General features: G+C 37.7%; 1 protein-coding gene across 1 annotated transcript in view; it reads right to left on the bottom strand.

Annotated features, from left to right (window-relative positions):
- LOC114654210 (phospholipid-transporting ATPase ID-like) overlaps window positions 1–22,677 on the bottom strand; it is a 197,297-nt gene that overhangs the window by 14,686 nt on the left and 159,934 nt on the right. The window contains 6 exon segments of the mRNA XM_051930080.1: window positions 3,253–3,498; window positions 3,576–3,659; window positions 9,163–9,386; window positions 9,652–9,835; window positions 15,394–15,544; window positions 15,932–16,037. Of these exon segments, the coding sequence (XP_051786040.1) occupies window positions 3,253–3,498; window positions 3,576–3,659; window positions 9,163–9,386; window positions 9,652–9,835; window positions 15,394–15,544; window positions 15,932–16,037 (995 nt within the window).

Here is a 22,677-nt window from a genome sequence, read left to right as displayed (position 1 = left end):
CCATTTGCCCTTGTTTCTCAGGACTGTAACTGGACCTGTCCTTGTCTTTTATAACTGACCGTGGATCCCCCAGAAATTCATTTTGTTCAGGGATGTCAAATCTGGCCATAGTTCAAAAGTAATGTTAATGGACAAATATTGTTAGGTTTCATTTATGTTCATTTGATTGGAACCGCTTTATTCTACAGCGTATTTAAACAAAACTGTATCTGTATATGTATTTATTATGTAATTAGTAATTTGTAGAGTGCTAGTTGCATTTTTCTTGTGAACCTGTTATAGCACTCTGATCTTGAACTCAGTGAAGAGCACTGTACAAAAATAAGGTTAATTAAATTGAATATGCAAACAACTGATGCTTATTTTTTGAAAATCACTATACAATAGATAAACCCCTAAGAACTCGAAGCTGGAAAATATTACCCCATTGGGATATAACATTAACATGCTTCAACATAAACAGATCGATGAAATTATTAAGGACAAGACTGAGTATCACATGGCAAGAACAGGTGTATTAGTGAACAGTCAGTTTGGGTTCAGGTTGTTTTTCACTGATATGCTAGGCTTCTATGAAGAAGCAACAAAAGTATATAGAATAACCAGAGAGGTGCATTTTTATCTGGATTTACAGAATCTTTAATAAATTATCACATGAAAAGTCAGTCATTAAGATAAAATAAAATCATGGTATAGTGGGCAGCTGGGTGTAAAATTAATTAACATTGGGAACAAAGGAATTCAGAAAGTGGTAGTGTTATATAAAAAAAAAGGTGTTAATTTGGAAAGGGGAGATCATCTTCTACAAACCATGTATTTATTTAATTAAATAGCATGTTTTCTTTTCTTTTTTATGGATATGCCACTATCATCTCTTTTGACTGTCCCATCACTTTTCTCTACCTTTAACTATACTCCAAAAAGAAGAGAGAAAGTAGCAATTTTTTAGCGTTGGTTCAAGAGGGTTCAAGAGGTTTTTTTTGGTCAGCTGTGATAATCCAAAGTGAAACTTTCTATATCCACAATACTCAACATACAGTGGTGTGAAAAACTATTTGCCCCCTTCCTGATTTCTTATTCTTTTGCATGTTTGTCACACAAAATGTTTCTGATCATCAAACACATTTAACCATTAGTCAAATATAACAGAAGTAAACACAAAATGCAGTTTGTAAATGGTGGTTTTTATTATTTAGGGAGAAAAAAAAATCCAAACCTACATGGCCCTGTGTGAAAAAGTAATTGCCCCCTGAACCTAATAACTGGTTGGGCCACCCTTAGCAGCAATAACTGCAATCAAGCGTTTGCGATAACTTGCAATGAGTCTTTTACAGCGCTCTGGAGGAATTTTGGCCCACTCATCTTTGCAAAATTGTTGTAATTCAGCTTTATTTGAGGGTTTTCTAGCATGAACCGCCTTTTTAAGGTCATGCCATAGCATCTCAATTGGATTCAGGTCAGGACTTTGACTAGGCCACTCCAAAGTCTTCATTTTGTTTTTCTTCAGCCATTCAGAGGTGGATTTGCTGGTGTGTTTTGGGTCATTGTCCTGTTGCAGCACCCAAGATCGCTTCAGCTTGAGTTGACGAACAGATGGCCGGACATTCTCCTTCAGGATTTTTTGGTAGACAGTAAAATTCATGGTTCCATCTATCACAGCAAGCCTTCCAGGTCCTGAAGCAGCAAAACAACCCCAGACCATCACACTACCACCACCATATTTTACTGTTGGTATGATGTTCTTTTTCTGAAATGCTGTGTTCCTTTTATGCCAGATGTAACGGGACATTTGCCTTCCAAAAAGTTCAACTTTTGACTCATCAGTCCACAAGGTATTTTCCCAAAAGTCTTGGCAATCATTGAGATGTTTCTTAGCAAAATTGAGACGAGCCCTAATGTTCTTTTTGCTTAATAGTGGTTTGCGTCTTGGAAATCTGCCATGCAGGCCGTTTTTGCCCAGTCTCTTTCTTATGGTGGAGTCGTGAACACTGACCTTAATTGAGGCAAGTGAGGCCTGCAGTTCTTTAGACGTTATCCTGGGGTCTTTTGTGACCTCTCGGATGAGTCGTCTCTGCGCTCTTGGGGTAATTTTGGTCGGCCGGCCACTCCTGGGAAGGTTCACCACTGTTCCATGTTTTTGCCATTTGTGGATAATGGCTCTCACTGTGGTTCGCTGGAGTCCCAAAGCTTTAGAAATGGCTTTATAACCTTTACCAGACTGATAGATCTCAATTACTTCTGTTCTCATTTGTTTCTGAATTTCTTTGGATCTTGGCATGATGTCTAGCTTTTGAGGTGCTTTTGGTCTACTTCTCTGTGTCAGGCAGCTCCTATTTAAGTGATTTCTTGATTGAAACAGGTGTGGCAGTAATCAGGCCTGGGAGTGGCTACGGAAATTGAACTCAGGTGTGATACACCACAGTTAGGTTATTGTTTAACAAGGGGGCAATTACTTTTTCACACAGGGCCATGTAGGTTTGGATTTTTTTTCTCCCTAAATAATAAAAACCACCATTTAAAAACTGCATTTTGTGTTTACTTGTGTTATATTTGACTAATGGTTAAATGTGTTTGATGATCAGAAACATTTTGTGTGACAAACATGCAAAAGAATAAGAAATCAGGAAGGGGGCAAATAGTTTTTCACACCACTGTATGACTAAAAAAATCAATTTTATAATTTCTTTACATGAAGGATAAGTGACTGATTCAAAGCAAAGGTAAGGGTTATTCTTCTTTTTCAATTAATAAGACTGTTAGCTCTGGACGTCTTCTCCTTTCCTCTTTTACCCAACACATCCGCTTTTATCTGCAGCCTTTATCCCTTGGTAATCTTTCTATCCATAATCATTTATTTTATTATTGATGTCGAGTTACATCACTGCATTTGATTAAAAATTAATTGCATTGGAAATTAAGTGTATGAATTTATTCTAAACATTTAAATATGTTGCTATTTCTACAGTGACCTTTTTTGTAAATAATTTTTTTTATTAATTTTATCTTTACCAGGCTTAGCAGCAATCATTCAACAAATCAAAAAATTGAAAGTTATTTAAAAAAAAGAGTAATGTAAGGTTGAAACAGTAATGTTACTAGAACAAAGCAACAGGCATAAAATATACTAAGACATAAAGAATTAAGGAAACTCAAATGGATAGGCAAAATGTGAACAAATGAAAATGGATAAACTGTCAATTTATAGATCGATTCCAGTCACCACAAAGTAAATAGCTGAGAAATCTATAATACCTGAATAGACACTGTAACCAGCAAGCAAGTCTGTGCCAACAAAGCAAAGGACTGGTAATCTGCAATGTCCATCCCATCATCTCTCACTGTGTCACACATTGCACCATATGGAATGAAAAAGAGGATGAGGGAGCTGTAGATGCTGTGCAATAGGCATTTCATAAATACACGCTTGTTAAAATAGATATCGTGCTGGCCAGGGCCATAAAGCTCAGGATACTCCATGCTCCAATGGTCATTAATATCCTTTAAGGAAAAATAATAGGACAGTTAGAAAGTGAAGGGAAACACACTCTACAATGTATTGCAGTAGGAAATCATACCTGATCAAACAGACTCATTCCCAGGACTGGAAGTGATGTGTAAACTAAGTTGTAGAAAGTGATAAACCACTCATCATATACTGTCTATACAGAAATAAAAAAAAAGTTTGTAAAATATCCAGCTTTCAACATTCAGTATCAAAATGTTATTCTAAATTTTAATAATTTCAATTTATTTAAAAGATTAATAAATATGCACCATGACCAAATACTGTAGTCTGAACTTAAACTTTACTACAAGTATGGCCATGAAATACTACACACTGATTTTCAGTCACCAAATTAACAATAGGGGTTTGTTTACTGCCTTGTGCCCTGTGTTAGCTGGGATTGGCTCCAGCAGACGCCCGTGACCCTGTAGTTAGGATATAGCGGGTTGGATAATGGATGGATGGATGGTTTCGTATCACTTTACAAGGGCTATTCTATTTGCAAGCTGTTTAGTGCAATAATGTAATCACCATGCCCTTTCTTGGGCCTTTACTTCAACAAACTTGCAATCAGAAGCTTTAAAAATATAACAAATATCTGTATAAAAATTATAACTGACTGTATATGTTTAATAAAATAACCATTCATTTTCTAAACTTTACTTTTTGACTAAATGCTTCCAGAAGGCTGGAGCCAACCTTGTGATGTGAGAACAAACCTTAGCTGGAATCCATTCATTACATTATACATTAATACATACACCCTCTCCCACTCATACCATGGATACATTTTGAGATAGGTGGAGGAACGTGGAGAATCCAAAACGTACACAAATATGGGACAAATGTTAAAATTTCACCTACGAAGTGACTGGGCCCTTAATATAATCCATAACTAAGGAGATAAGGTTAACTATTATACCATTGTGGTGTTCTAAACAAAAACTATAAAATTATTTTCCTTTGTTATAATAAACAGAATTCGCACAAACAAACGATACATTTCTTTTTTACTTGTTGCCATTAAACATAGCTAAGTCATGAAATGACTACAGTAAATAAGCAATGTTTAGAGTGTTTAGGCTAGTAAGTTCCAGTAGATATTATTATTTCAGAGGGAAGATTACTTGCTTCAGGGATATATAAACATAAAATTTCATTTTACAGATAACTGTAGTTATAATCAGAACAAGTAAATGAATATTATATGCAGGGTTCCCAGATGTAACAGTGCAGGGTAAAGTTATTGGTGCTTAATTAGGATCCCTACAGGCAATAAGATCCAAATTGCTTAGTACTGCAAATAAAAGAGTTGATATATCTGTTGCTTTAAGAGGAGAGAGGGATGAGAACATCGAAAATCTATGTCATTAATTTTAGAGCTACTTCTCTGTAAAGAGGAATGTTAACACCACTTAACAAAATCATTAGGATAAAGTCTATTCACTAGCAACAATAGAGTTATACATACATATGCCTATTTTTGTGTGAACTCTGGCTGCCATTTGTATAAAGAATTGATAGAAGATAAGACAGTCAGCAAAATATGGGTGACCTAGTAAATAAAGGTGGCCTATTGTTGAAATAGACTTTCACACAATTTTTTTTTTAGTTACAAAAGTCTAGGATCCAGCAACGTAAGTCAGAATTGAAATAGAAAATGCTAGTCCCAATTGAAAGCCCATGAAAAATCAGTAAGTAGCTATCTGGAGTGGGTTTTGCAACTTTCCATGTGTTCATACGGCAGATATACAATACAAGAACAGTGGTGTCTTTGCCACCATCTCCCCCTTGTTGTTTTTAAGGCAGATTAATAAGGGCTCATATAGGTTAAATAAACCTCTCATTTAATCACCTTCATAAAAGATTCCATAACAGAAGTTAGGAACATCAGTTTGAAATCATTGAGGGCTTATGGATGTGCAATTCTGACAACTTAAATTGTGTCCATTTTCCATAGTTTGTATATCTTTTAAAAATCCAAAGACATTTGTAATGCACAGGACTGAAAAAGATGTTCACTTATTATGTTCAGACCAGTGCTTTTTTAAATTTTAGTTTGTGAAATTAATTTTAGTTAAAGTACATCCTGTCTTTTTGTATATTAGAACAATCTAGTCCTATCCACTTAATTCTTCTAAAATAACATCAAGTCTAGTTTTAAAAGTCCCAAATGTCCTAATGTCTATCACACTTTTTAGCTTTTTTCACGAGTCTATAATTATCTGTAAAAAGAAAAACTTCCTAATGTTTGTGCGAAACTTACCCTTAACAAATTTCTAACTGTGTACCCATGTTCTTGATAAACTCATTTTAAATAAACACTCTCTATTCACTGTACTAATTCCCTTCATACTTTTAAGCACTTCAATCATGCTCTTCATAATTTTCTTTTGCTGAAATTGAAAATGCTTAGCTCTTTTAATCTTTCTTTATAATTCTTCCCCTGTAGCCCTGGAATCAGCCTAGTCACTCTTCTCTCAACTGCACTGCTTTGTCCTTTTTGAAGCCTGGAGACCAAAAATGTATACAGTACCCCACCATGGATAAGGCCTCACCAGTGCATTACAAAGCTTGAGCATAACCTCATTGGACTTGTATTACACACGCATGCTATAAAGCCTAACATTCTGTTAGCGTTCTTAATGGCTTCTAAACACTGTCTGGCAGTTGATAGTGACGAGTTCACTATGACTCCTAAATTCTTCACACACGGTGTACTTTTAACCTCCCGTTGTATATTCAAACCAAAAATTTTTGCTTCCTACATGTAATACTTTACATTTACTTACAATAAATTTCATCTACCACAAATCTGTCCAATCCTGTATGCTGTCCAAATCCCTCTATAAACATTCAATCCACCTATCTTGGTATCATCTGCAAATTTAACCAGTTTGTTACTTCTATTTCTATCAAAATAATGTATATATTTTAAAAATAGCAGCAGCCCTAGCACTGACCTTTGTGGAAGGAACATCACTCTTAACATTAGCCAATTCTGATAGGGTTGCTCAGACCATAACAATCTGCTTCCTATACCTGCATCCATCTACAAATAACACCCTGAACTCCCACTTCTTTTAATTTGATGCCCCATCTCTCATGTAGCATGGTATTAAATGCTTTCTGAAAGTCAAGATGTTCCACTTTGATCATATAGTTTTGTTGCTTCCTCATGGAATTCCAACATGTTAGCAAAACATATCCTACTTCTTCTGAATCCATGCTGACTGTTCAGTAAAACCCCTGCACTTGCCATGTGTTGCTCAATCTTACCCTTGATAATTCCTTCCATTAATTTACTTGTGATGCATGTTAAGCGTACTGGCATATAGCTGTTTGGATCTGCCTGGTCACCCTTTTTATATAACAGGATATTTGCCATTTTCCAGTTCTTCTGAATTTCCCCAGCGTGCAGTGACTTCCTAAAAATATGCATCAAGGGTTTATATATGTACTCGTTAAACTCCTTAACAAATCGAGGATAAATATTTTCTGGTCCTGGTGAGTTGTTTGATTTCAGCTTATTTAATTTAAACAGTACTTCTCCCCCTACAATTTCTAAATTAGTCAGTACCTCTTTAGTAGTTCCTTTTACCAGTGGGAGGTTGCAGCCTTCCTCACATGTAAAGACCTCAGAAAAATATGAGTTTAGAGCATCTGCTATTTCACAGTCTGTATTTTTGATTCCTTTTTACTATTCCTGATGCACTTTACCTCCTCCTTGGCTGTTCTTTTACTAATAAAAACAGAAAAAATCTCTTTGGGTCGTCTTTCACCTTGTCTGCTATATTGCTCTGTAACTGCCTTATAGCCTCCCTAATATCTTTCTTAATGGTTGCCCTCATGTTTTCATACACCCCATGATAAACCCTAGAGCTATTAATCTGATAAGCCTTACACAGCTGTTTTTTCCTTTGCAGCTTCTTTTTCAACTCTTTATTAAACCACTGTGGATTTTTTTTTTAAACTTTCGTACTTTTCCTACTAATTCCAAATTTATGTATGTACCTGTCCTGCATTATATGTAAAATGTTTTTAAACTTGTTCCACTTCTCAATTGTCTCCACATGTAAAAGCTTATCTCAGTCTATCCTCCTTTACCACATCGGCTCAAAATTTACCCTACCAAAATTAAACTTAACAGTTTTAATCTTTGCATCTGCACTCTTCCAAAACACTGAGAATATTATAGTCACTTAAATTAAACTTAACAGTTTTAATCTTTGCATCTGCACTCTTCCAAAACACTGAGAATATTATGGTCACTTGACACTAGTGGTTCGATCACCTGTTCACCCTTAAATTTATCTTGATTACAACAAAATACTAAATCTAAACACCTCCCCCTCCACCCCCCAACATTGTTTTTTTAACATACTGTGTTAAAAAACAGTCAACAATTACTTTTAAAAACTCCTGCTCTTGTGCTCCAGTATTTGCAAGGTTATCCCAATTAATATATGGGTAGCTAAAGTTAATTTTTCATTTAAACATTGGGTTAGAATTTACACTACTACAGTATGCATTTTAATTTTTACACAATTGTTTGTTCATTCTTCTGCAGTTTTACACCTGGTATCTCATGCAACAGAACACAAACTCTCAGCCACTTCTCTTTCGTTTGAAAGGATGACATCATCATGTTACTCTGGTTATGTTTCAATATCATATTTGAGTTGCATTTCATTTTCATATTATGTTTTTAATTATTGTATAAACATGCTGAGCTAATTAATGAATTTAATTGAAGTGACTAATTTTACTTGGATTAGAGCATCCTCACAAAATGATATGTAACAGCTTATATGTCTGTCAGTTCATTGATGTGTAAGCCATTGTTCATTCAAAACAGACTTGCAGGCACTGGACAGACTCGTCATGCCAGACTATGTTTCATATACTCTGCTGGATACAGTTTTCTCTCTCTTTCATATGCGTGTTTGAGATGGACATAAATATGGTTTACAAATGCTATAAGCTGAAAGTGTATAAGTGCCATTAATGTTCCTGTAACACTGATTGAGCTTTCAGTTGTGACAAATTAGGTAGATGATATGTTAAAGGAATATACATCCCAAAACTGATTTTTTTAATATGTTACTTAACCCATGTAGATTTTACAAAGAAGTGAAAAAATAAAACTGAAATAACAAACGTTCTGATAAAATAGTGTCTATGGAGACCAATACTGGACCACAACAAGTAATTTAAAAATGTATGTGAAAAAAATGCAATGTTACTCGTTTCACAATCCACATGTCAATTCATCCGTGTGTGCTCAAAATGTCCAAACCACATTAATAGATCATTAAAATATTGTTAAATGAGTACTCTGCGGTGGGTTGGCACCCTGCCCAGGATTGGTTCCTGCCTTGTGCCCTGTGTTGGCTGGGATTGGCTCCAACAGACCCCCGTGACCCTGTGTTCGGATTCAGCAGGTTGGAAAATGGATGGATGGATAAATGAGTACTTCTGGAAAACCAGAGCAGTGCATGTAGAGAAAACACATTTACACAGGAAAAAGCTTTTGAATTGAACACAGGAATCCTGACCAGTGAATGAGAAGAACAGGTTTGTCCTCAATTTAAAAGCTTGTTAAAAAGTAAACACTCAGACTGTGGATACTGAAACTACAAAGTAAAGTTCCTCACCTGAGCAGAGAATCCACAGAAGAAGGCATACCAGAAGTGGACAAGTGTGAAAGTAAAATTCTTGTAGAAAAAATAGCTGAGAAATTTGCACATGCGAATGTAGGACCACCTGCCATGCACCAGTAGAAGGCGCTGTAGGTAGCGGAACTGAGCAAAGGAGAAATCACTGGAAAGGACTGCCTGCATTCCCTCTTGTCCACTGATTCCTACACCAATATGTGCAGCTTGAAAGTAAAAAGAATAACAAAGAAGAGAAAATTAGTCAGTAAAAAATAAGAAAATGCAGTTTATTCTGATAACAGATCTGAAGTATAGAGGATCATGTATAAATGCATGCACAAAGACTATGGACATGAGGACAGAAGGAATAAGGACTGGGAAAGCAGTTTACCACCTTAAACCCAGTAATGAAATTTATACTAAAACATTATCTTATAAACCTGTGATGTCATTGTAGTTTAAAGCCACCTGTTTCAAGTCAGTTCATACTTTTTATCATACTAACGTCATTCGCTCCATCTCCAATGGCCAGGGTGATAGCTTTTTTATACTTCTTGACCAACTGGACAACTTGGGCTTTCTGCAGAGGTGTCACTCGGCAGCAGATGACAGTTTTGCACATACAAGCTGTCTTGAGAAACTCCAACTCTAAGCTTGGCTCCAAAGCAAAAGCCTGCACGAAAGCAAATCTAGTGAGAAATTGTCATTCTGCTAAATTCATAACTGTGATAATGATTCAAAACATATAGGTCTGTCTGATAAATATGACATTTCACACCAGCCCAATCTCCAATTTTTTTTTCCATAGGTACCCACATATAATTTACAAAACATATATTTTTTAGCCTGCTGTAGAGTGTAATCCGATTTTCATCACTGCCATATTAATACTTAGTTTGTTTTGTTTTGCAGATTTCAAAATGAGAAATCATTCTTTCTCAATTGTGAGGAGGCAATAAGTACATTCCTAAAAGCTCTCATGTATGGTGTACTCTTATTTCTTGCTCATTTACGAGTGGGGGCCCACTATTTTCCAGAACTGGGCAATAGCGTGGTAGTAGGAAGTAGTTATCAACTATACTATTAGGTAGCACAGGGCTACAGTCTTGTTAATTAATCTGCCAAGATGTACTGTGCTGAGTTGATTGAGATGCATATTTCTGACATTTAATCTACAATCAAACAGGTAACTTATGCGATTTGTTTTCTTCAAGCCAAAAAAAAAACCTACAAAACAATGATTTTCCTGTTGTTTGACATTAATGAACTTGTTAATAAAGAGTTTCCCCAAGAACAGAGTGTTAATCAGCAGTGGTAAACACAAAACTGCATTTTGCCTCATGACAGAGCACATACACACTACTGCAACATGACAGTGTGCTCACTACATTATTAGTTAGAGCTTTTGGTCAAACGCAATGTTGTTGTAGCTTCACACCTTCAGTCTTCACCAGATCTCACACCATGTGACTTTTTTTTTGTTCTGAAATTAATACTAGAATTCCTCAAGCCTACGAAAAAAGTCGTAATGCCGGGCCAGCTTAAATTCCTTCACACCTCTTCATCAGCGTCTTTGTTTTGCATATGTGTGAATCAGAACAAGCAGCAAGCAACCTGCTATCCCATCCCCCATCGACACAGCTGAAGTGAGATGCAAAATTCTCAGAGCTCAAGACTGTTTATCTGGGTGTGAGGTGTCTGCAATTGTATAGGGTAAATAATATACTGTATCATTATTTGGAATAAATACATTTCATGTTTGTTCCAAGTCTACAATGATCTGTGTAAATGTAGGATGACAGAAAATGTTGAACACATAACTAAAATAGAAACTTTTTTCATGTTATAGTAATAATTCAAATTCTCAGGCGCCGCCACGAGTGGCAGCCTTTCCAGCAGCTCCGTGTATGACTTTATCTTTCTACCTTTTTCTCTATTTCACTGACCACTCCTACCACTTTCTTTTATGTGGACTCGTTCCCTGGACACTTTTTACTACTTTTTACTGCTTGGACATGAATTTTTAAACACCGAGACTCATCTATTCAGGTAGTCAACTTCATGCGCTGAGAACAAAGGCCCGTGCCGGTGTGGTTCCCTATTTACCTGACGAGGTAAGAAGGTCATATCATGGCAGCAGAGCCGGTGCTAAGCTAAAAGCTAAGCGGCTATTGAGAAAGTGGCGATACAAGCCTTTGGTGCTTTCTGTGATCCTGGGAAATGTGAACTCACTGCCAAATAAGATCGACGAACTGCTGTGCTGGTGAACAATGTCAGGACCTACAGAGAATGCAGTTTGTTGTGTTTTTGCGAAACGTGGCTAAGAAATAACATCCCAAATGCTAACGTGGAGCTACCTGTTAGAGCAGTTAGAGCAGACAGAGCAGACAGAGATGCAAATACCTGCGGGAAGCGGAAAGGAGGAGGACTCGCTCTCTATGTGAATACAAGGTGGTGCAACCCTGGACATGTAAACGTCAAAATCTCCACTTGCTGCAAGGACATCGAACTGTTGGCCATAAGCGGGTGACATCATCCATTCCACTGTTGCTAAACTACAAACGCAGCACCCTGAGGCACTTATGCTAATCGCTGGAGACTTTAACCATGTGGTGCTGGACAAAACATTACCTGCCTTCTCCCGGTATGTGGATTGTAACACCCGGGGAAATTAGACTATTGACCTACTGTATGCAAATGTTAAAGATGCATACAGCATCACCCCGCTGCCTGCGCTTGGGAAAGCTGATCATAATCTGGTTCTGCTTCAGCCTCACTACAAACCAAGAGTGAGGAAGCTACCTACAACCACACACTCATTCAGGAAGTGGTCCCCTGAGGCAGAGCAGGCTCTGAGAGACTGCTTTGGAACTATGGACTGGGATCACATAGTGCAGGGGTCACATAGTGAGAACATTGAGGAGGCTGTTGACTGCACTACTGACTACATCAACTTCTGTATGGACATTGCAGTTCCAGTAAGAACAGTACGCTGCTATGCTAACAACAAGCCATGGACTACAAGTGACATCAAGGGCCTTTTGAAACAGAAGAAAAGGGCTTTTAAAGGCGGTGATCAGCATGAGCTCAAGCGCATGCAGAAGGAACTCCGAGTCCAGCTCAGGGTGGCGAAGGAGCAGTACAGGAGAAAGCTAGAGCAGAAGTTGCAGAATAACAGCATGAAGGAAGTGTGGGATGGGATGAAGATCATCACTGGCTACAGCTCGAATCGGGGTGCCACCATCGAGAAAGATGTGGAGAGAGCAAAGCAGATGAACAACTTCTTTAACAGGTTTGACCACCCTAACCCACTCTCACCTCGGAGTACTGCACCGTCCACCCATCCGTCTGCTGATACCAGCATAGAAGAGAGTTTTCCCCCACCCACAATTACAGCAGACCAGGTAAGCAGAGAGCTGAGGAGACTTCGTGCCAGCAAAGCAGTGGGTCCAGATGGAGTATCGCCATGACTGCTGAAGGCCTGTGCGTTGCAGCTGGGGAGTCCTCTACAGAGCATCTTCAACCTGAGCCTGGAACAGGGGAGAGTCCCGAGGCTTTGGAAGACATCTTGCATCACCACAGTCCCAAAGGTATCAGGTCCTAGTGAACTGAATAACTTCCGGCCTGTTGCCCTGATGTGACATGTGATGAAAACCATTGAGCGACTGCTGCTTCACCACCTGAGGCCACAGGTCCGTCACGCCCTCGAACCTCTGCAGTTCACATACCAGGAGAAGGTGGGAGTGGAGGATGAAATCATCTATATTCTACACCAATCGCTCTCCCACTTGGACAGAGGCAGTGGTTCTATAAGAATTATGTTTCTGGACTTCTCTAGTGCCTTCAACACCATCCAACCTCTGCTCCTCAGGGACAGGCTGACAGAGATGGGAGTAGATTCATACCTGGTGGCATGGATCGTGAACTATCTTACAGACAGATCTCAATATTTGCATCTCGGAAACTGCAGGTCTGACATTGTGGTCAGCAACACAGGAGCGCTGAAGGGGACTGTGCTTTCTCCGATCCTGTTCAGCCTATATACATCGGACTTCCAATACAACTCAGGAGTCCTGCCATGTGAAAAAGTTCGCTGACGACAGTGCTATCGTGGGCTGCATCAGAAATGGGCAGGAGGAGGAGTATAGAAACGTAATCAAGGACTTTGTTAAATGGTGCAACTCAAACCACCTACAACTGAACACCAGCAAAACCAAGGAGCTGGTGGTGGATTTTAGGAGGCCCAGGTCCCTCATGGACCCTGTGATCATCAGAGGTGACTGTGTGCAGAGGGTGCAGACCTATAAATACCTGGGAGTGCAGTTGAATGATAAATTGGACTGGACTGCCAATACTGATGCTCTGTTCAAGAGAGGACAAAGCTGACTATACTTCCTTAGAAGGCTGGCTTCTTTCAACATCTGCATTAAGATGCTGCAGATGTTCTATCAGACGGTTGTGGCGAGCGCCTTCTTCTACGAGGTGGTGTGCTGGGGAGGCAGCATAAAGAAGAGGGACGCCTCACGCCTGGACAAACTGGTAAGGAAGGCAGGCTCTATTGTAGGCACGGAGCTGGACAGTTTGATATCTGTGGCAGAGCGACGGGCACTGAGCAGGCTCCTGTCAATCATGGAGAATCCACTGCATCCACTAAACAGTATCATCTCCAGACAGAGGAGCAGCTTCAGCGACAAACTGCTGTCACTGTCCTGCTGCACTGACAGAATGAGGAGATCGCCCCCCCCTCCCCCCCCCCCACATACTATGAGACTCTTCAATTCTACCCCATTAACGTTAACATTATACAAAGTTATTGTCTACTATACCTGCATTTTTATCACTCTTTAACTTAATATTGTTTTTTATCAATACGCTGCTGCTGGAGTATGTGAATTTCCCCTTGGGATTAATAAAGTATCTATCTATCTATCTATCTATCTATCTATCTATCTATCTATCTATCTATCTATCTATCTATCTATCTATCTATCTATCTATCTATCTATCTATCTATCTATCTATCTATCTATCTATCAAAAAAAATGCTAGCATAAAGTGTATAATGTGTGAAGACTGAAGTCCAGATATCAAATAAACACTTTCACAAAAGGTATAACAAAACAAGAAAACAAGTGTGCATTTATTCAAGAATATAACCGAAGAAAAATAAATTATTTAATTTACATGTTGTTGTAAAATTGAGACTGAAGGAAAGAAGATTTGCAACTGTGCTAGCAATCCAAGAAAAAAAAATCACAGAGGGCAATGAAAGATGTTTCCTGGAATGGAAAAAGAACTGAGCATCTCAAGGGGAGTATTTTGATGATGACTAAAAGAGAATTGGTATAAGTTGTTTCATAAAGTTTTTTTTTTTTAACAATTCCTGGAATATTTGGGTCTGTCCTTGTATGATGTCTAGTAACAGTCAGTTAGAAGTGTATGTGAGGTATCCATACTTGGCAATTTGTTAAAAGGAAGACTTTGGAAAAATAAATCTACTTTGAACAAAAAAGCTAAAATAGGTAATTCCAAATTCACAAAAATAAAAATGTGCACTAAACAAGAGCTTCCAAATGTTAAATACCTCATATCAAGCAACCTATTAAGTGCTCAGTATTCTTTTAAAATAAATTGTAAATATTTTTAAATTATTAAAGATAATTCTATCAGTATAGTCAAAAGAAACATCAACAAACACTCACATTTCTTCAAAGACATACTTGCAGAGACTTTGCCCAGGCAAACTTTACATGTGTTAGTAACAAGAAACATCACTATTGAGACCTGTGCCACCTAGAGTAATCTATAGATCACACTAAAATAACCTTATTTTTAAACTCCATTTTAAGCACCTTGAGCAGGGGACTCCTTTCTTGCTTGCATCAAAGTACACCCAGGACAAAGTCCATCCCATGAATAATGTACAGTACATTTGAACAAAATCGCTTTGAAATATTCGTCAGGTACGAAGAAATCTGGCCATTGATATTCTGTGAGGGCAATGGCTGAAAAAAGCACTGAGCTACAGGAGGTCCTGGAATATTGCTTCTTCCTGAAGCTGCCTGTATCAGCATTGTATTTTACAAGCTGACTGTTATCCTGTCTTTATGGAAAGATATTTTCACTTTAAACATGAGAGTATGTTTGGCATTTCTCACCTGCAAATTTCTATTCCTACATTGTTTTTGTTTTCTTTCTGACTTAGTATTGCATGACTAGTAACACACTTACCAGGCTATGTCCATTAATTAGAAGTCCATAATCTCCATCTATGGTTTCCTCAGGTACAACTTTCCGTTTCTGCTTGCCACAAATGTGTTCTATGATTACCTCATTTCCCTCATCAGGTGCTGATTCTGGCTTCATTTTCCTTCTTGCATCTCTAAAATTGGGCACACATATTTCCAGTATGAATGATAACAGAAGCAATTAATTCTCAAAATGCAATGTTCTTTAGGAATTATAAATTTAGTAAAACTGGAAAAAGACAGCAGTAAAAATTAGAGATGCCATTTAAAGCCACTTTAGAAAATACTCTTTTCCAGTTTTAAGGTAAGGTGAGAAATGAGACAAAAACTTGAAATGAGAAAAGCAAAGACGATTAAATGTGACTGTGTGAAATCTCTAAACGATTATTCTCAAGCAGCTTCTAAAAGTTGCTTGAAACCACTGGTTTTCTTCTCAGCATGTGAAACCTCAGTATAAGCATGGGGAATCACGTTTTAATACTCCATTTGTCTTTAAAAGAGACAGTCATAGACCTACTCACTTCAAATCTTCTCTCACATCTTGTAAAGAATTTGAGTTGATGATGAATACTTCATTCATTTCCTCACGCAGTAGACTGCAGGAATATCCAATGTTTTCAGCTGTCTCTATGTTGAAAAAAATGACATTCAAGATATTTATTTAATAGATGGCCATAGATGGCAAGAGTAAATGTGAAACTCAGATTTAACAGCAACTACGTGAAGAATAACAAGAAAACTTTCTTAGAATCTAAGAGTGTGATAGAGCCCTTAGTTACTTCTTATCACTGGCAGCCATGTCATAAAATCTTAATTAGCAGCTAGGACATTTTTCATGCATGCACTTTGAATAAAGAAACTGTAGTCCTGAACACATTTTTTATTGATTATAATTAGATACAGGTTAAATTTCATACAGTCAAGTCAAATTTAACAAATCAAAGCAAAATTCAGCCTCACCCAAGAGAAAGAAAAGCACCAGCAACCGGAGCTACTCTATAGAAGGAGCAAGAAAAGAAGGGTATCCTTTTCCCCGAAATGGAAACTTATTCTATAATGCTATTGATTAGATCCTGCCATATTTTTAAAAAGTTTTGAACAGATCCTCTAAGTGAGAATTAGATTTTTTCCAATTTCAAGTAGTATAGAACATTGATTATCGACTGACTTAAGAGTGGTGGGGTGAGATTCTTCCAGTTCAGCGAGATAAGTCTACGTGCTAGTACTGTAGTAAAGGAAATTACAGTTTCTTTGTCCTTCTCCACTTTAAAGACGTCTGGGAGTACACCAAACAAAGCTGTTAATGGGTTTGTCCAAAATGTTGTTAATTTGGTACACACCTAGAACATGTGGCCCAGTGAGGCTGGAGCTAGATTGCAACATTCACAATTTGAATCTTGCCCTGGAAACATTTTGAACAATCTTAAATAAGATAAATGCACTTGATAAAAGATTTTAAGTTGACTGAATGCTTTGCACATATGGAGCTCGAGTGTATTCTGTACATGGCTGCCTTCCACTCCTTTTCTGAAATATTAAGTGACAGATCCTTTTCCCAATGTACTCTGGGGTCTTTTAAAGGAAGAGACTTTAAAATATTTTTATAAATTGTAGATATGCTATCCGAGTCTTCAAGACTGATCAATAATTCTTCTGGAATAGAACAAGGTGGAAGGTGAGGAAAATTGGGCAGGCTCTGTTTAGCAAAGTTTCTAGCTTAAAAATAGTGGAGGAATTGTGTTGATGAGAAGTTGTATTTGAAGTGTAATTGTTCGTAGCATGCAAAGACATTATCAATGTACAAGTCTCTAAGTGTTTTAATCTCGGACATTTCCCAGACATTGAATAGTGTATATGTTTTAGAGGGTTGAAGAAGGTGCTTGTTATGTAGAGGTGCAACAGATACAAGCTTTTCTGTCTTTAGAATTACGTTTGATATGCAGATGATATGGTACTGTATATATTGGACCCACAAAATTCTGTGCTAGCAGTCCTTAAAGCATTAGGAGATTTTTGAAAGATATGTGGACTTAAAATCAATTTGAATAAAAGAATGTTTTTTTCCAGTGAATTCTCTAGCACGTAATATCAGAATGGACACCTTCCCATTTATCTTAGCAGATCAGTTTAAATATCTAGGGGTAAATATTACAAGTAAATATAAAGCTCTTTTTAAACATAAATATTCCTGTCTGCATGGAAAAAATTAAAGAAGACATGAATACATGGTCTACCCTTCACCTTACATTAGGGAGGGAGAATCAACATTGTTAAAATGACCATCCTTCCCAAGCTGCACTTCCCCATATACATTAACAAATCCTTTTTTAAGAAATTAGACTCATAAATCATAAATTCATTTATTTGGAATATGAAACATCCACACATCCAAAGGGTGACTCTACAATGATCTAAAGCAGAAGGCAAACATACAAGCAATTAAGACCTGGGGCCTCATGTATAAACGGTGCATATGCACAAAAATGTTGTGTAAGTCCGTTTCCACGCTCACATCGCAAAGTATAAAACCTAAACTTGGTGTAAAGCTATGCACATTTTCACGCCAGCTAAATCCTTGGCGTATGCAAGTTCTCCACTCGGTTTTGCAAACTAGCGGCACCCAGCGTCAATGCAGTGCTTTTGTTCCATTGTGGTTTCCCTTTCTTTTTTAAATCCACATCCCTGATGCAGCTTTACCAAATACACTGAAATTAACCGCATATTGTTTATTAGCTTAAGGCATCTGATTGTAATTAACCTGTAACAATATAATGGTCCACAGAATGGCCAAACTATTCCAAATACCATAGCTGCTTTAGCGTTGTTACTCTAAAGTACAGTATTTATCCTATTGTATCTGAGTGTGGAATCACAGCTCTCAAGCAGCTGATCGGAAAGAGAATTATCGGTATACAGCATCAAGCACACGCTGCCTCAGCCATGCGCACAGTCTATTGAACTGTTCCCATACGACAAAGCCTTTCCTGTGGGGACCTCGCGGTTTAGAGACAGTTTCATCCCAAGAGCTCTAAATGCACTCAATCAGTCCATCAAGTGCTCCTTATAGAACTGTTTGTACCTATAAGTACAATTACCTCACTGTACAATGGCTGACCCTACGCTCTGACCCCAAGGGGTATACGAAAACTACCAAATTCCTAATACAAGAAATTGTATAAGGCGAAATAAAACGCAAAAAAAAAAAAAAAAAAAAAAAAATTTTAAGATGAAATGCAGCATTTTTTTTACATTATACAGATAAAATGTTAACATCATTTAAATAATCTATATTGTTAATAATTAAACATGTGAAGACACGGTGGACAGTGGTAGCGACGAGCTGGCGCTCCGTTCAGGGATTGTTCCTGCCTCGCACTGTATTCTTGCTGGGACTGGTGGAACACTGGATGGATAGATGGATAGAATAATTAAACATGTACTACGAAGATATTTCAATCTGCAACAATTCTTTGAAGAATCTGTGTTCTAATCTTACAGATGGCTTGACATCTATTACAGAGCTGATTGTGGGTGATTGGGTACTTGGAGAAAAAAAAGGAAGGACAGGTAATGGGGGTTAGTACGTTTGAGAGAGACAGTACTGCTGCAATAAATTATTTCATCGAAGGTCTCACACATGGCCCAGCAAGCATCTAGCGGGGAGGCAGGAACAATCTCTGGACGGGGCACCAGCTCGTCACTATCACTGTGCCACTGTGTTCCCGTGTTTAATAACATGCTTTAATTCTTATCATCATGAAAATTATACCAGTTATACATTTCAGTATTTAATTTATTCAGAGAGCTGTAATATCATGAATGTAATGGATTCTGTTTCCTGTCAGATGAAGAGAAAGCTTGTTTAAGAAGCACGTAGTGATTCACACACAAAGCACATAGAAGAACACATACAAAACAAAGAATTTAACGTGCTACTTTAGTTATGATGGTATTTGAGAAATGAGTAAATTAAACGATTTTAACCCATTAACTGCCACAATCCCCATTTGGGGATCATGTACTTTAAACCGGGAGGAAATCCTTCTCCAAACCAGCCAAGAGTCGTGTTCCTGTTGATATCAGAACCTCTGGAACTGGTCACTACATTGAACGCACAGAAATGGGCAAACAAAGGAAGTGTGCAGTGTGTAAGACTAACGCAAGAAAACAGTGCTGCAAATGTAATGTTGGACTACATGTTGAGTGTTTTCCAGTATAGCACCAAAACTAGGTAGTATGTGTCATGATCCCCATTTGGGGATGGCCAAAATTTTGAAATTTTGGAAAAAGTACAAATGTTGAGATTCAAAATATTTGTTTTCCTTATTAAGCAGATGTTAATCTATAACAATAAAGAGAAAATATTCAGAAAAAAATGATTTTAAGATGAAGTTTATGATGTTCTACTTTAATGACAAAATAAACTACGTGATTAAAGTGGAAATTTTCAGAATAAAGTTTACATTTCAAGCTTTTTTTGCCACTGTGTGCCTATTTTTTGTCTTTTGGGCATGCAGTGGGTGTCAAATAGAAGGGCGTCAATGCAATACAATACACAGAACAGAAAACAAGTAATCTTCAATACAGTATAAAAATAAAAATATTGCAAGTATGGAACAGAATTTAACAGTAGATGATATCATATACAGTAATATGATTTGGATTTGTTTAGAGTCCAGGGGCCTCATGTATAACGCTGTGTGTAGAATTCACACTAAAACATGGCGTACGGACAAAAATGGAAATGTGCATACGTACAAAAAAATCCACATGCATAAATTTGTGCGTAAGCCAACTCCCACGTTCTTCTGCTACATAAACTATACTACATACTATTTGTTGATTTAAACAGTGGTATAAACAACAAAAGAAAGTTGATTGAGTGACAGAGACTGGCAGAGAAACTCGAAAGTGCAAGTTCACAAAGTCGCACAGTGCCCGAAATAAAAAAAAAAAAAAGTTGTCAGATATCAAAGTCGCAGTGAAAAGGCGAGTCGCAGCCCACCATCTGAGACTCATATGGAAGCTTATTAGGGTACACAGAAAAGAAAAAGAAAAAAGCACGGAACTTTAATCTCGAAAATTCCACTTTAATCACATAGTTTATTTTGTCATTAAAGTAGAACATCATAAACTTCATCTTAAAATCATTTAACTTACTAGTTTCTCAAATCCCATCATAACTAAAGTAGCACGTTAGATGCTTTGTATTGTATTTGTTCTTCTATGTGCTCTATGTATATGAAGCACTATGTGCTTATTAAATGGGCTTTCTCTTCCTCCGACAGGACACAGAATCCATTACATGCGTAATATTACAGCTCTCTGAATAATTTAAATATTGAGATGTATAATTGTTATCCTGCGGTGGGTTGGCACCCTGCCCAGGATTGGTTCCTGCCTTGTGCCCTGTGTTGGCTGGGATTGGCTCCAGTAGACCCCCGTGACCCTGTGTTTGGATTCAGCGGGTTGGAAAATGGATGGATGGATGGATGGATAATTGTTATCATTTTCATGCTAATAGGAATTAAAGCATGTTATTAAACATGGGAAGACGGTGGCACAGTGAAAGTGACGAGCTGACACCCCGTCCAGAGATTGTTCCTGCCTCCTGCAAGATGCTTGCTGCAGCATGCGCGACCTTCAATGAAATAATTTATTGCAGCAGTACTGTCTCTTTCAAACATACTAACCCCCAATTCCTGTCTTTCCTTTTCTTTCTCCAAGTAACCAATTGCCACACAATCAGCTCTGTAATAGATGTCAAGCCATCTGTAATCATAGAATGCCGATTCTTCAAAACTTTTAAGGAACATTGAAATATCTTCGTAGTACATGTTTAATTATTCTATCCATCTATCCATCCAGGGTCACGCCAATCCCAGCAAGAATACAGCGTGAGGCAGAAACAATCCCTGAACAGGGCCAGTCCTCACATATTAAATTATTAGCAATATAGATTATTTAAATGATGTTAAAATTTTATCCGTATAATGTAATAAACAAATTTTGCCTCATTTCATCTTAAAAAAAGATATTGTCATCATATGTAAATACACGCTTTATAAAGTGGCTCAGGTTGTGCAATATTATAACTGTATCGCAAATTTAAAGTGAGGTGATTGTATTTATACATTAAGTAAAAACAGTTCTACAAGGAGCACTTGAACTGATTGAGTGCATTTAGAGCTTGGGATGAAACTGTTTTTAAACCGCGATGTCCCTACAGAAAAGGCTCTGAAGCATTTGTTGTATGAGAGCAGTTCAAATAGACAGCATGGCTGACGCAGTGTGTGCTTGATGCTGTATCCCGATAATTCTCTTTCTGATCAGCTGGTGTAGAGCTGTGATTCCACACTCAGATACAGTGGGATAAATACTTGAGAGTAGCAACGCTAAAGCAACTATGGTATTTGGAATAGTTTGGCCATTCCGTGAACCATTATATTGTTACAGGTTAATTACTTTTTTTTTTATATATATATACATTTTATTGTAATCATTCCATACAAATGGATACAATTTTTACAAAAAAAATAGGATTGAAAACAAATCAACCCCAACCCCTGTGTTACAGGTTAATTACAATTAGATGCCTTTAACTAATAAACAATATGCAGTTAGTTTCAGAGTATTTGATAAAGCCGCATCAGGGATGTGGATCTAAAAAAGAAAGGGAAACCACAATGGAACAAAGCACTGCTTTGACGCTGGGTGCCACCAGTTTGCAAAACCGAACGGAAAACTTGCGTACGCCAAGGCTTTAGCTGGCGTGAAAATGTGCGTGGCTTTACGCCAAGTTTAGTTTTTATACATCACAATATAAGCATGGAAATGGGAGTATGCAACATTTTTGTGCATATACACCGTTTATACATGAAGCCCCTGGAGACCTCAGCCATCAAGCTGCCTCCCCCAGTTGGCCATTCCACAGCTAAGACAATGCTGGACCAGCCAATCCGATGAAAGGACCCATCTACCCGACAATTCCTGCGATATTCCATCAGGGATGATTTTACCTTAGGCAGGCAAAACAGCTTGGTAGGTGGGCCGTAGCACCAAGTGCCACATTTGAGTACCGAGAAGAGAAACAGAATAGGTGAAGGTTAGTAACAAATTATAACTATCATGTTACTTATGTTTTAGTGCTAATGACTAACAACAGAGATGCAGTCTGTACAGTTAATCAGCAACTCTAGTCAGGATATGCTAAACTGAAGTAGTGAGTCTTCAGCTGGGATTTGAAAGCTGAGACCAAAGGGGCATC

The sequence above is a fragment of the Erpetoichthys calabaricus genome, chromosome 7 (genome assembly GCF_900747795.2).
Source record: "Erpetoichthys calabaricus chromosome 7, fErpCal1.3, whole genome shotgun sequence".
Taxonomy (NCBI): Eukaryota; Metazoa; Chordata; class Cladistia; order Polypteriformes; family Polypteridae; genus Erpetoichthys; species Erpetoichthys calabaricus.
This window is presented reverse-complemented; position numbering and strand designations above follow the sequence as displayed.